Source organism: Prionailurus viverrinus, chromosome B4, assembly GCF_022837055.1.
Source record: "Prionailurus viverrinus isolate Anna chromosome B4, UM_Priviv_1.0, whole genome shotgun sequence".
Lineage (NCBI taxonomy): Eukaryota > Metazoa > Chordata > Mammalia > Carnivora > Felidae > Prionailurus > Prionailurus viverrinus.
The window spans coordinates 119,859,577-119,873,480 of record NC_062567.1 but is presented as its reverse complement, the minus strand read 5'-3'; the positions used below and the strand labels follow the sequence as shown (position 1 = coordinate 119,873,480).

General features: G+C 34.3%; 1 protein-coding gene across 2 annotated transcripts in view; it reads left to right on the top strand.

Annotated features, from left to right (window-relative positions):
* Positions 1–13,904, top strand: part of NUP37 (nucleoporin 37) — a 42,295-nt gene that overhangs the window by 11,389 nt on the left and 17,002 nt on the right. For both annotated transcript variants that reach the window (XM_047867185.1, XM_047867186.1), the window contains exons 4-5: positions 2,773–2,845; positions 4,566–4,660. In XM_047867185.1, the coding sequence (XP_047723141.1) occupies positions 2,773–2,845; positions 4,566–4,660 (168 nt within the window). The remainder of the gene's footprint in view (positions 1–2,772; positions 2,846–4,565; positions 4,661–13,904) is intronic.

Below are 13,904 nucleotides of genomic sequence, written 5' to 3'. Positions count from 1 at the left end.
TATGCTCCTTCCCAGTCAATCCACGTACCCCATCCTCTGCCAAAGCAACCATTGATCTAATTTTCAGAAATGAGTGTTGCCTATTCTAGAACTTCATGTAAATAGAATCATATAGAATGTATTTTTTGTGTCTAGCATGATGTTTTTGAGATTTATCCGTGTTAAGAGTACCAGTGGTTCTTTTCTTTTTCTTTTCATTTATTTTGTTACTTTGTAATGCATTCCATTACATTGTATAAATACCACTATTTGTTTGTAACATTCTCCTGTAAATAAACACTAGGGCAGTATCCAGTTTTTATCTATTATGACTAAAGTTGTTTCAGCGTCCCTATATACAGCTCTTAGTAGATACATGGTTTTATTTCTCTTAGGAGTAGAAATGCTCCTACTCTTAAGAGAATCAGAGTAGAATCAGAGGATAGATGTATGTTAACATTTTTTAAAAAGTACCAGTCTCCATAGTGCTGTTACCATTTTATGTGCCCACCAATAATCTAAAGATGTTCCACTTCCTCTACCAACTCTAAAATGTTTAATTGTTGTCAGTCTTTAATTTGGTTAGTACCACAATGACATTTCCCTGATGACTCATGATGTTGAGCACTTTTTCATATGCATTCTATTTCCTAACTACAGAATGGTTGCCTGCAACAAAGATTGTGAAGATGTGCTGTTTTCTTCTAGAAGCTTTACAGGTTTTAGCTAACTGAATTTTAAATAATCCACACGACAGTGCTTGTTAACATACATAAGTCATTGTCAGCAGCCAGTTTGCTGTTCATTTCCTTTTATATTAAAAGGAAGTGTTCACAGAATCTGAAGCTAAACAAGAGTCAGGCAGTCTCTTTGCATTTGCTAGCAGATTTTTAAAGCTGTAGAAACTGTTCTTCCCATGGTTCTGCTTGGTGCCTGTTTTCCTGCCCTCCTTTTAGTGGATATGCTATACTGTTTCATCTTTTTTGTCGTCATTGCCTTTTGATAAGCAGCCTCAAATTTCGGGGAGAACTCTACAAATATGTATAATAAACTTGGCATGTTAACCAGCCATGAATTTTAAAGACAGTATTTTTAGAGCAAGCTGGCAGCACAATTTTGTTTTTAAGTAAATTATTTATTTTTATTATAAAAATAATACACATTTACTGTATCAAATTTGGAATATACAGAAACATTTTTAAAGGCCATCTACACACCCAGTACTCTATTTTTTTCATAAATAGTTTTACACAGTTGTGATTAAACTGTACTTTTTATATTTCTTACTTTACTTTTTTATATTTATAATCCAAAGTAGATACTATTTTTTTCATGACTGAAGAGTGGTCTATCAAGATGACTGAGGTATATAACTTTGTGTCTGTCTTACCATCGTTAACTTATAGTTAGAAAGAACCCATTCCTAGTGTTTTATCTTTAGCATTTAGTTACCGTCAGTTCTTTCTCTCTCTCCATCTCTCTGTCTCTCTGTTTATCCCCACTGCTTTTCTTTCACATTTGCTGGAGAGTAACTCTTCACCTTACCTCTGTTCTCTGAGTCTTTATGGTTTATTAAAGGATGATGTAAATATACTTACCATGTATAAAGTTAAGCAGCAAAGTTTGGAGAAAAGTAGAACACCACAAGATTTTCCATAAAGTTTTGTATGTGTGTTTTATCTTTTAATTTTATTTATTAATTTTTAAAAATTGGGTTTTTTTAGAGAGCACGCACACAAGTCAAGGAGAGGGGCAGAGGGAGAGGGGGAGAGAGAGAGAGAGAGAGAGAGAGAGAGAGAGAGAGAGAGAGACAGAGAGAATGAGAGTCTCAAGTAGGCTCCATACTCTGCATGGAGCCTGCTGCCAGGCTCACTTCCACAGCCCTGGGGTCATGACCTGAACTGAAATCAGGAGTCAGATGCTCAACTGACCAAGCCACCCAGGCACCCCTCTTTTAATCTTAATGAGATTCTTTCATTAATTCTTTTTTAAGTAAATAATCTTTGTCCCTGTAAGGCCTATATTCTTTGATGTTTTTACTGAACTTGGCCTTATTCTTTTACTAATACCTTCTTTATAAACCCTTTTGCTTGAGATATTTATTTTAAAAACCTTCTAAAATAGCCTTTTTCTATTTTAGAAATGATATTTTGGTGAGAGATTTTTAAATGATTTCTTATGACATCACTATGGGGAAATCTACTTTAGAAGACCCTCACGTTAGTAATGTTGTAACAAGTCTGTTCTAGAGTTTCCTCTGAGTGGGAAAGTATGAATACCCAAAACAATAATGGGACAAATTCAAAGAAGAATTAGGTACTATAAGCTTTGGGTTTTTTTTATTTTTTTCTTATCTTTAATTTGTATGTTACGAAATATAGCATATGTGCCCAAAAGTACAAAAGAAAAAAAAAAGTACATGTGCAGTTTAACATGATTATTGTAAAACAAACACCCATGTAATGATCACCCATGGAAGGCAATAGAAAACATTGCCAGTACCTAAGGTCTCCCCTGCCCCTTCCTAATTAACCTCCCTTCTCCTTAAAGGTAATTATTCTCATGATTATTGTGGCAATCATTTATCTTCTTGAGTTTTTTTCTGTAGTTTTATCAGCTATTTTATCAACTATTTTTTCCTACCTAAGAACTTTCATACAAATGGAATAATAATATCCTTTTTTTTTTTTGCCCTGCTTTGTTCGCTTGATATTATATATGTGAGATTCGTCCTTGTTTCTACTTATAGCTCTAATTACTGATTTGTGTTGGGTCTTGTTTTTTTACTTCTAGATTTTGTACTTCAGCTGCTGATATGAAAATAAGGTTGTTTACTTCAGACCTTCAAGATAAAAATGAATACAAGGTATGTTGACAAGTATACTTATAACTCTCTATTTTAAAACATGTATTACTTTTGCTTTTTTAATTGAATTTATCTCAATTTAAAATGACATTTAATGTCATCTTACTTTATTTGACTCTGTTTTGGGCTATAGTAAGGACTATAGGTTATAAATCTGGTAGCATTTATTAAAATATTACATAGGCACAGCAAATGAATGAAAATTAGAAATTCACATTTCAGTATAGTAGTAGAGTAATAGACATGAACACACATAGAGTTGAGTCAGACTTGAAGAGAACCAACAATTAGCACAGCATAGGGCAAGGTGGGATTACAAAGTGCTTAAGATCACAGACACAGGAGCCAGACTACCAGGGTTTGAAGCCCAATTCTACCGCTTTAATAACAGTGTGACTGGTCAAGTTCCCAATTTCTTTGTGCTCAGTTTCTTATCTGTAAAATGGGGATAATCATAGTATCTGCCTCAAGGACCATAAGCATTGACAGAGCTAATTTCATGTAAAACATTTAGAACAAAGCTTTGTGTATAGTAAGCCCTATATATATGTTTTCTATTAGTATAATAAATAACCCTGTAAAATAAGACAAAGACAAAGACCGTATGATCTCAATTATACGTGGAATTTTAAAAAGGCAAATTCATAGAAACCGAGTATAATGGTGGTTGCTGGGGGATGGGGGAAATGGGGAGATGTTGGTCAAAGGGTATAAACTTCCAGTTATAAGATGAATAAGTTCTCAAAAAAACAAAAAACAAAACAAAAAAAGATGAATAAGTTCTGGGAATCTAATGTACAGCATAATGAGTATAATGAGCAGTATGTGTTACATACTTGTAAGTTGCTAAGAGTAGATCTTAGGGGCACCTGGGTGGCTCAGTCAGTTAAGCATCAGACTTCAGCTCAGGTCATGATCTTCTCATGGCTCATGAGTTCAAGCCCCACGTGAGGCTCTGTGCGGACAGCTCAGAGCCTAGAGACTACTTCAGATTCTGTGTCTCCCACTCTCTTTGCCCTCCCCTGCTCATGCTCCATTTCTCTCTCTCTCTCTCTCTCTCTCTCTCTCTCTCTCAAAAAATAGACAAACATTTAAAAAAAATTTTTTTTAAAAAACGAGCTTTGAGCTTAAATGTTCTTGCCACAAATCAAAACTGGATTTTTGAGTTGTTGTGATTATGGGCTTCTAATACTAACTGTCCCCAGTGATGGCAGTCACATTGAGGAAGTGAATAAAGACCTTAGAAGGTGAAATCCATATGTGTTTATTAGATAAAGAGTGTGCAGAGCAGTAGATGTGAGTTAAAAAGTTGAGGGGGACTCTACCTCAGTACCCCTAGAAAGTTCTTCTAGCTTTAATTTTTGCTTAAGCTTTATGTAATAAGAGGAGGTGATATGAGGACAGGTACAGTAAAAAAAGTGTGTGTGTGTATGCGTGTGTGTGTGTGTGTGTGTGTGTGTGTGTGTGTTTGTAAGAAATGCATACTGGAAAAGAAAGATCAAGCTAATAGCTGTCTTGAATGATCAGCTTCTTTCCAAGATAAACCTTCCAGAAAAGTGGGTGTATAAATCATGCTTTAAAAATAGCAAATTGCTTAAGAAATATTTATAGAAAAGGGAAGCATGCAGTGAAAGCTTTTAAGTCAGTGAAGTAAAAATATTAGGTAGGAATATTGTAGGTTATTTTCCAGTGTACTTATTAACTTCTCTCCTTTTATCAGATTTTAGAGGGCCATTCAGATTTCATTAATGGTTTGGTGTTTGAGCCCAAAGAGGGCCAAGAACTTGCAAGTGTGAGTGATGATCATACCTGCAGGTATGTTGTTTATGTTAAAGCCACATTTTTCAATTTTCCTCTTATTTTAATGAGAATTACATTAGAAAAATTCGAGAAAATTTAATTTGTATATATACTCCATAAAATGTTATAAAAGAAGTATACTTGGTTTAAATTGTAAGCATGACACAAACATGAGTTTCACAACTGGTAAGTTGAGTTCTCATCCCAGTTAATGGAAGCATCCCTTGCTGACTCATAGGTGCCTCTCTGCCTCTTATTTTAGATGTGTACATTTATGAAATTTAAATATATAATGGGTCAAATTCTCCAATATCAGGTAAGATCAGTAGGATACTAAAAGGCAATTGCCATACTGTGAGGTTATTTCACAGATCCTGTCTGAAAGTTGTTTAATAATGAATTGCAAATCTCATTTGCTAAACTAAGACTCATGGGAAATTTCCTATTCTGACAAATTTGGAAGTCTCTATATTAAAGGTTTTCTGTAGGGGCACCCGGGTGGCTCAGCCGGTTAAGCAACCGACTTCAGCTCAGGTCATGATCTTGCAGTTCGTGAGTTCAAGCCCTGAGTCAGACTCTGCTGACAGCTCAAAGCCTGGAGCCTGCTTCAGATTGTGTGTGTGTCTCTCTCTCTGCCCCTCCCCTCTTTGTGTGCTTGCTCTCTCTCTCTCTCTCTCTCTCTCTCTCTCTCTCTCTCTCTTTCTCTCTCTCTCTCTCAAAAATAAACATTAAAAAAATTTTTTTGAGATAAAAAATAAAGGTTTCCTGTAGATGTAGTGCATTTAAATATCACATTCTTCCACCTCACCCCAAGTTTGGAATGGATGAGGTAGCTATAACATTTTTTAATAGTGCCTAAAGCTGGAGAATATCACAAGTAAAGAATAAGACGAAGAGTAGGAGGTGGAAATAAGCTGAGGAGTCAGGAGTGAAATGAGGGAATTCTATAGGAGTGCCAATCACTTCATTTGCTTTAACAGTACTGTGAGGAAAAATACCCCACAGCTCTGTTGTTTTACATAGTTTTAATGTTTGATGAGGCAATGACAAAATCATTAGTGTTCATAAACACTTGTATATATATAAAACCATTAAATATGTGTCTTTTCACATTGGAAGTAAAGCCACGAGGAACTTGTTAAATTTTAATCATAACAGCTCATCCTTTTAAAGTTATAGAGTCATAGGCCATTATTCTTTATGTACTGCCTGTTAAAATTTTCATGTCAAGAACATGAAAGATTTACATGCCATTAAGATTTTAGGGCCTCACATGTTACAAAACCAAGTTTGTATAGAGAGCTGAAGAGTAAATGGGACCATTTTTAAGGTAAAAGTTAGAATAGATCACTAGATATAAATAATGACATTTTAGTTCTGTAACACATGGACTTTCCTAATCACAAGCATTTGGAATAATGAAACCTGAGAAGGGGGAAAATGAGTGTCTTTGCAAGCCAAGGAACAGCCTCTGAATAGTGAACAATAGCCAAAGACCTGGGATTACATTCAGTGGTCTATTATTACTTTTTTTCTTGTTGTAGAATTGGGGATTTTTGTAGACTAGTAAAATGGTCCTAAAATTTTGGGGACTGAAAAAGGTTGCCAACTTTTTACTTTGTCAAGTAGTAAGAATTTTAAAAGGTCTACTGCCTTTTATTATTACCATCATTTTCTGAAAGTAAGAACATTATTGTTCTAAAAAGGAGAAAGACTTAACTTCAAAGTAAGTCCTTTAAATAAATTTAACTTTTAAAAAAAAAACTTTGTTGCACCTAATTGCCTTATTTTGCTACACTGCGATCGATCGATGATGTTATTGTTCAGCAAATGAATACTCTCCCTCCCCTCTTCCCATGGAAGGAGATTTTCCCACTCCATTGGGCTTAGCTATGTGGCTTGTTTAGGCCAACAAAATGTTAGCTGGTATGATACAAGCAGACACTTTATCTGATTTACCTGGTTTGTCTTGACCTATTGTCCTCTGTCTTCTGTAAGATGAGAGTGGCCTAGATAGCTACTGGTCCCAGAATGAGAAACACATAGACCAAATATGGACCCATGTGGCATTATGAAATAGAGCTTCCTACAGATTCATGAGCAAGAAATGTATGCTTATTTTTCTTAGCCACTGAGATTGGGGGTTGATAACATCATTTTAGCAGTAGCTAAGGAGCTAAATTTAGAATTTGTCAGCTTAGTTCACCAATCAGAAGTAAAGGATAATTCCAGTTGGCTATTAAAGTCAAATGTCTTGGTCCAAAAGCTTAGCAATATAGATTAAAACTTTTAAAAGAAACAGCATAAATCAAGAAGTTTAAAGTAAGGAAGAGTAGTAGGTATCCTACACTTTCATAGTAACAAAGGAAAAAAGGAATTCTGAGAAGACTACAATAGAAAAACATTTCAGGGGTGCCTGAGTGGCTCAGGTGTTTAAGCATCTGACTCTTGATCTTGGCTCAGGTCATGATCTCATGGTTCACAAGTTCAAGTCCCACATCCAGCTCTGTACTGACAGCTCAGAGCCTGGAGCCTACTTCAAATTCTGTGTCCCCCTGTCTCTCTGCCCCTCCCCTGCTCATATTCTGTCTCTCTCAAAAATAAAGAAACATTAAAAAAAAAAAAAAACTCAAATCAGTAACCTAAGTTTATATCTTAAAGGAACTAGAAAAAGAACAAAGGAAACGCAAAGATAGCAGAAGGAAGAAAGTAAAGATTATAGCAGAGATAAGCAGAGAATAGAAAACCACAGAGAATCAAAGACATTGTAAGTTGGTTCTTGGAAAAGATTTAGCAAAATTGACAAACCTTTGTCTAGACCAAGAGAATACTCCAATTAGAAAAATCAGAAAAAGTGGGACATTACTACCAACCTTACAGAAATAAAAAGGATTTTAAGAGAATGCTATGAACAGTTACACACCAACAAATTAACCTAGATAAAATTCTGGGAAATTCCCAGAAACACAAAATTCGCAAAACTCAAGAAAAGAGAGAAAATCTGAATAGACCTATAACAAACAAAGAGATTGAATCAGTAATTAAAAGCATCCCAACAAAGAAAGCCCAGGACAGGATGCTTTACTGGTGAATTCTGTTAAACATTTAATGAATAATCAACACCAGTGTCTCAAATGCTTATAGATAATAGAAGAGAAGGGAACATTTTATAACTATTCTATGATGCCCATATTATCCTGATACCAAAGGCATTATAAGAGAACTGCAAACCAATATCCCTTACAAATATTGATGCAAAAGTCTTCAACAATATCTAGCTAAAACTAGAAAATGCTTAGAAGATAACATTTTGTACTATAAAGGGTAGAATGAATATTTCTCTCTGACTCCATGCCAACTTAAATAATTTTTAAAATAAATATTTTGATCTATGCATATTTTCTGATGTTTGACTTTGTCATTTCCAAGAGAGACACAGTATTATAATTAGCTAGATTTATGGCCTTAGGGACATCATTTCAAAATGGTATATCCCCTGAACAGATTCATAAAGTTTATGTATTTTATTGAAAATTGCCAAATTCTGAATCAGACAAAATGAAGATAGTTCTTACTTGTACTAGCATGTCACTCTATCTGTTAACAAATCGTCACTTGTACAAAGGACAAACAAATGTATTGAGACTCAATTAATATATAGACTAGTCCATTCAGTTGACAAGTATCAAGTGTCTAGTATGTGCCAGGCACCATGCTAGCTAGGTACTTGGTAAGCACTGACTTTTCCCCCCCCCCCCCCTTTGGGGGTTGACAGGGAGGTAGAAAGGCAGTGAACAGTAATCATTGACTTATTTTTAAACCTGTGAATAATCATTTCGGAGGAAGGCGTTTCAGGCTTCTCCAAGAATCATGAAGATATTTTGTTTTCTATAAGTGAATTGCAATATTAATAAGCAAAAGCATTACTAAATATTTTATTGAGTGCTTTACTGTATATTAACCACCACTTACCTATGTAAATTTAATTAATTTTTATAACAACTCTGAGATAAGTACTATTTTTATGCTCATTTACATGATGGGGATATAAGATAAAGAGAGGCCAAGTAATTTGTGGAAAGGGACAGAGCTGTTAAGTAGAGGAACAGGAATATCAGGCAGTCTGATCCTAGTACCTGCACTCTTACTCACCTGGCATGAGAAGACATATTTGTATCTAAACTATTTCAGCTCTTTCTTACTTCTCTACATTCTGTGACATAACTTCATTAATTTAAACAATGAACCACAGGGCTACTCATAATCTGAAATGTTATAGAAGATGAGAGATTAAATTGTAATCTAAAATTTCACCTAGTTTTATATTCTGTGATCTATGTAGGTTTATAAGAAAATTGAATTCTCATTTAAGTCAGCAGTTCTTATCAGTCCCAATATCCCCTTTTTAAAATAAATATTTTAGGGGCGCCTGGGTGGCGCAGTCGGTTAAGCGTCCGACTTCAGCCAGGTCACGATCTCGCGGTCCGGGAGTTCGAGCCCTGCGTCAGGCTCTGGGCTGATGGCTCAGAGCCTGGAGCCTGTTTCCGATTCTGTGTCTCCCTCTCTCTCTGCCCCTCCCCCGTTCATGCTCTGTCTCTCTCTGTCCCAAAAATAAATAAACGTTGAAAAAAAATTTAAAAAAAAAAAAAAATAAAATAAATAAAATAAAATAAATATTTTATAATGCCCATATACAGTCATAAATGAAACTCATAGAAAATATAAGCTATCAAAATATCTATTCACAAAAAATTATTTTAGTGCCTTAATTGTACTATACATTTCTGTAAAAAAGAAAACTAATCGTTACAGAATAAAAGTGTGGTGTGTATATACTCAGGTAGTCTTTGTCTCTCTTTACAATGAATAAAGTTGAATATCAGAAAAACAAGATGATAGGAAAATATAAGGCAGAGACAAGGCTGCCAAATTTCAGGATTCCAGGGATATGGTTTGTATCAAGTACAATGTAAATAGTGCCATCTGGAGTTCTGCAGTGTCATAACTCAGTGTGTCTGAGTGAAACTACGGTTATTAGACTAAAACTCATGTCCATCTTAATAGAAAAAATTGAAAGAGGGAAACAATGTTTTCAAAGTAAAAATAACACAGTCTTATTATAGGATGTCAAGTTGAAAAACTAAGGAAGGATAATATTCTTGGAAATCAATCAGTTTTTATATCGATAGTATCAAAATAAATCACTGTTATTCCATGGGATGGAATACTAACAAAGATTGCAAAAACTTTATCTTGTATCTTGAAATGCTCCCGCCTTTAGTGGGATTTCTAAATTTCATTCTCATTTAATGGATTAATTAATTTAATCCTCAAAACCCTTATGTGGTAGGTTTTCCCCCTTTTACAGAGGGGAATCCCAGGCAGTCTTGCTCACTACATTATGCTGTTTCCAGTTTAACACTTTTTAAGTTTTCGTCTTTTTATATTACTGAAAAAGTAAGTATTCAGATAACCTGTGTGTTCTGTTCAAAATTAAGCATTCTGTAGGGCTTAATAAAATTGACACAATTGTGGTTAGAGTCACGTCTGCAGAAGTGTTATCTTCGCTTATGTAGAGTTTATAATGTTTGAAAGATACCTTTGCTAAAATATTCTATACCAGTTCTTGAAAAGATGTCATGTTCCTTCTTCCTACTTCATTAGTGCAGTTTACAGATGAGGAAGAAGAGTAAAGAGAAACAGACTTTTCTAGAGGATGAGGAAAATTATTCTAGAGGAGATTGCTATGGCATTTGCACTAATAAGGTATTTTTCAGGGTCAGCTTTGCTTTACTACCTTAGAGTCAGTCATCATAGCATCTGAGTGCCCTTGTGGCAGTACTCAGTGAGTGAGTAGGAGAAGGAATGAATACAACTCTGTACTTGTCACGTCTTGCCACCACCAAACAAAGCATCTGACAGGAGATGTGTTTAAGAAAAGAAATTCCCAAGTAAACAATGGCATTGCTAGCCATTCAGCCTCATGTTCGGTACCATCTCCTTTATGGCCCTCATCATGTCCACCATATGTAAATATTTACACACACATATATATACACACATACATGCGTATATGTATGTATATGCATATGCACAGGAAAATGTCACTACTGGTGTTCAGACTTATGACCCAGCATTATCAAAAGAAGGTTAAAGTTATTATTATATTTGAGAAGTAAATAAATACATATTCATTTAGAAAGACTTATTATCCTAATACCTCCAAAGGAAGGTAAAAATGGTGTTTAAGTATTTAATGGGTTAAGTTTATTATTTTAAAAACTCACTAATACAGAACATCTCATTCCCAGTCAGTGCCAAATAACAGATGTTCTTGTATATTAAAAACAGTACCGTTCTGTAAGAACAAGTCAGATCAACAAGTATTTATTAAACACGTTTAGTATAGCCAACATTTAGTACTTTGGGGGATACAAAAGAAATAGAAGACCCAGTACTCACTGTAACTACAAAGGATGTCAGAAGTAAATCTCTTTCCTCCTCCACCCCCCCAACAATCTTTTTAAATATTAGATAAAATTTATGGTGAAGGAAAATTGGCTTCTAGAAACCAAGGGATTCTTAGTTTAAGACTAAAATAATAGAAGCATGTAATGTGCCATTCTTTGTCTATAAAACATGGGATATTAGTAGTTGTCATGTTCTAGCTGTCATCATTTTTAAAAAGAATGGGAAAAGGGGTAGCAAATAAAAAATAAGATTTTTTTAGGAATGTAACCAAATCATTGGATAAAGGAATACTAAATTACCTAAGATATTCACTAAGCCAATTGTATTGTTTTTTGAAAAGTTATACAAGAGGGAAAAAAATGTTTATCAAATGTCTTCTGTGAACCCCATGCCAGCCAAGTTCTTTCCATATTACCTCTGTTTATGTACGTTCGAGAGTCTTCAGAATCCATAGTTAAGATGGTGTTCTGACCCACCCCACCCTACCCCTCCCTGACCCCAACTGGGATCACAGAATCTGCAGTCTATTTAAAAATAGTCCTTGCAGGAAACAGAAAGAAGGGGACTGAGAGCCTTCAGTGAATTCCTATTCAGGAGCAAATAAACTTTGCCTAAGTAAGTCCAGGTACAAAGTGAAATCGGGAGAATTTATATTATTTATTATAATGTTATGGTTAAATAAATCCAGAAATAAAGTTCTCTGCTTGCCTTCCAAAATTCCATGTAATTTTTTGTAACATTTTAAATCAAGATCAATTATTGCACAGTTATAACAAGAGCTTTAAGAATAGGATAAATAAACAGTTTGTGTTAGGTTTGGTAATAGTTTATCTCCCTTTTGTGGAACATAAGGATCTGTTTCTTTATAAGAACTATCCAAAGGTTATACTAAAACCTGTTGATCACATTTGCAGACCTTTTTCAATTAAGTGCAGTTAAATAGTATGCAAGATTATAGTAGAGTAAAAGTTAGAAAGTGATACAAGACTTTTCTAAACTTTTATATGATCAGGTACTGGTCACACCTCTCTCTAATATTCAACTCTTTGTTCTCTCTTATGTGCTCCTGTAGATGAAATCCAAAACCATTACCACATAAATTGTATTACCATATCAGTGATTGCAGTAATTTAAGCTGGTTTTATGTGGCCCTCGTGTGGTTGCAGGAAGTGAATTGTATAAATGAGAATCAGATCCATAAACATTTTTCAGGTTTGTTTTGAAAGTCCATTTATGTCACTAACAAGGAGTCCTTTCCCTCATTTATAACATATAGTCAAATTTTAGGTTCTAAAGTTTATCAAAATTTTTCTTGGAAATAATAAAATGCTAATATTTCCTGGATAGTATTACTGGTGTTTATGTTAGTTAAAGGAAAAGTTCTTTTACTTTGAATTCCTTGAAGATGAAATCATTCTGTATGATCTGTTTGAAAACTACCATATGGTATTTCTTTGCAGTTGAGAGTTTAATTTTGAATTTATTTTTAAATGTGACAAAATTTCTCAGAATTCCTATCCTTCAAAAATCTGTCTATGTAAGTTAAGTAAGATGTTAATTCTCCCCTGGGGCAGCCTCACCTAGTTTCTCACCTCTGTGATGATAAACTGGTAGTTTCTGCTGAATTTGTTTGGAATTTCAAGAAAACAAAACGAAGCAAAAACATATGAGCTTGTAATATTTTTTTTAACTCTTCCAAAGCTTTGTAAAGATTTTCAAAGGTAGATTATTTTATGTATGGTATAGTTGGTTTATTAGTGTTATGTTTGAAACAGGCTACCTTTGTCTCCCCTCCAAAACACACATAGTCTTTGATTATTGATTCTTTTTTTGACTCATTGTTTTTTGTTATTGGAGGATAAAATAATAAGCATATGCAATTATCTCTCATTTTCACCCTTACTATTCTTCTTACCCTCAAGTCAATAAAATTTGTGGTGGTGCATTTCTTTTATCATTAATACTTACTAGTACATTAATACTACTTGCATAGTAGTCTCTAACATTAAAAAAAAAAAAAGCTGAATTAGTCTAATCTTATTTCTGAATATATTTGAAACACAGACACATACTGAAAGTGCCCTGTACAAAATTCTTATTTTATACTCTCATGCCTTTTTGTTGCCTCCACTGTTAAAGGCTTTTGCCCAGATGACAAAGTTTATTTATTCACCACTCTAAGCTACCATACTCACTATGGAGATTGGCCCATCTTAACCCTAGATTTGTGCTTTTAGTTAATATGGTTTCCCACCTCTGAATTCCTTTTGCACCTTATTTGAACAAATAAGACCAACTGCAAAAGTAAGTGCACCTACTTACACACCTGCCTAATTTAAAACCAGACATTTTAGCAGTAAGTTACTTTGTAATTTGTTTCACTTCTTCCTAATTCTGCATTCACTTACTAAGGAAATATACTATGTCTTTCCCTTTTTTGAATTATCCATAGTGTGATGTGTAACTTAGTGATTATTTGGAAATGGTAGGGGAAAATCTTCATTTTGTTATCACAAAACTCAATGAAAGAAGAGTTTATTGTCTAAGAGTATTGGAAATCCCTTTCTTGCACCCAGTAACATTGTAAAGTACCTTCTCCTCCTTATAACTACATCTCAGCATTACTTTTTTTTGCTTGCTTTCATATTTAATTAATCAGTACAGCAATTCATGTGATCCAGTCAAGTCTTTTAAAAGATTGCGGTTAGTATTTTTTGCTTTACTAGTTAGAGAAGGCCAGATGGATACAGATGTGTCATTTAATGTCATCCATTCCTTCTTTTGTGTT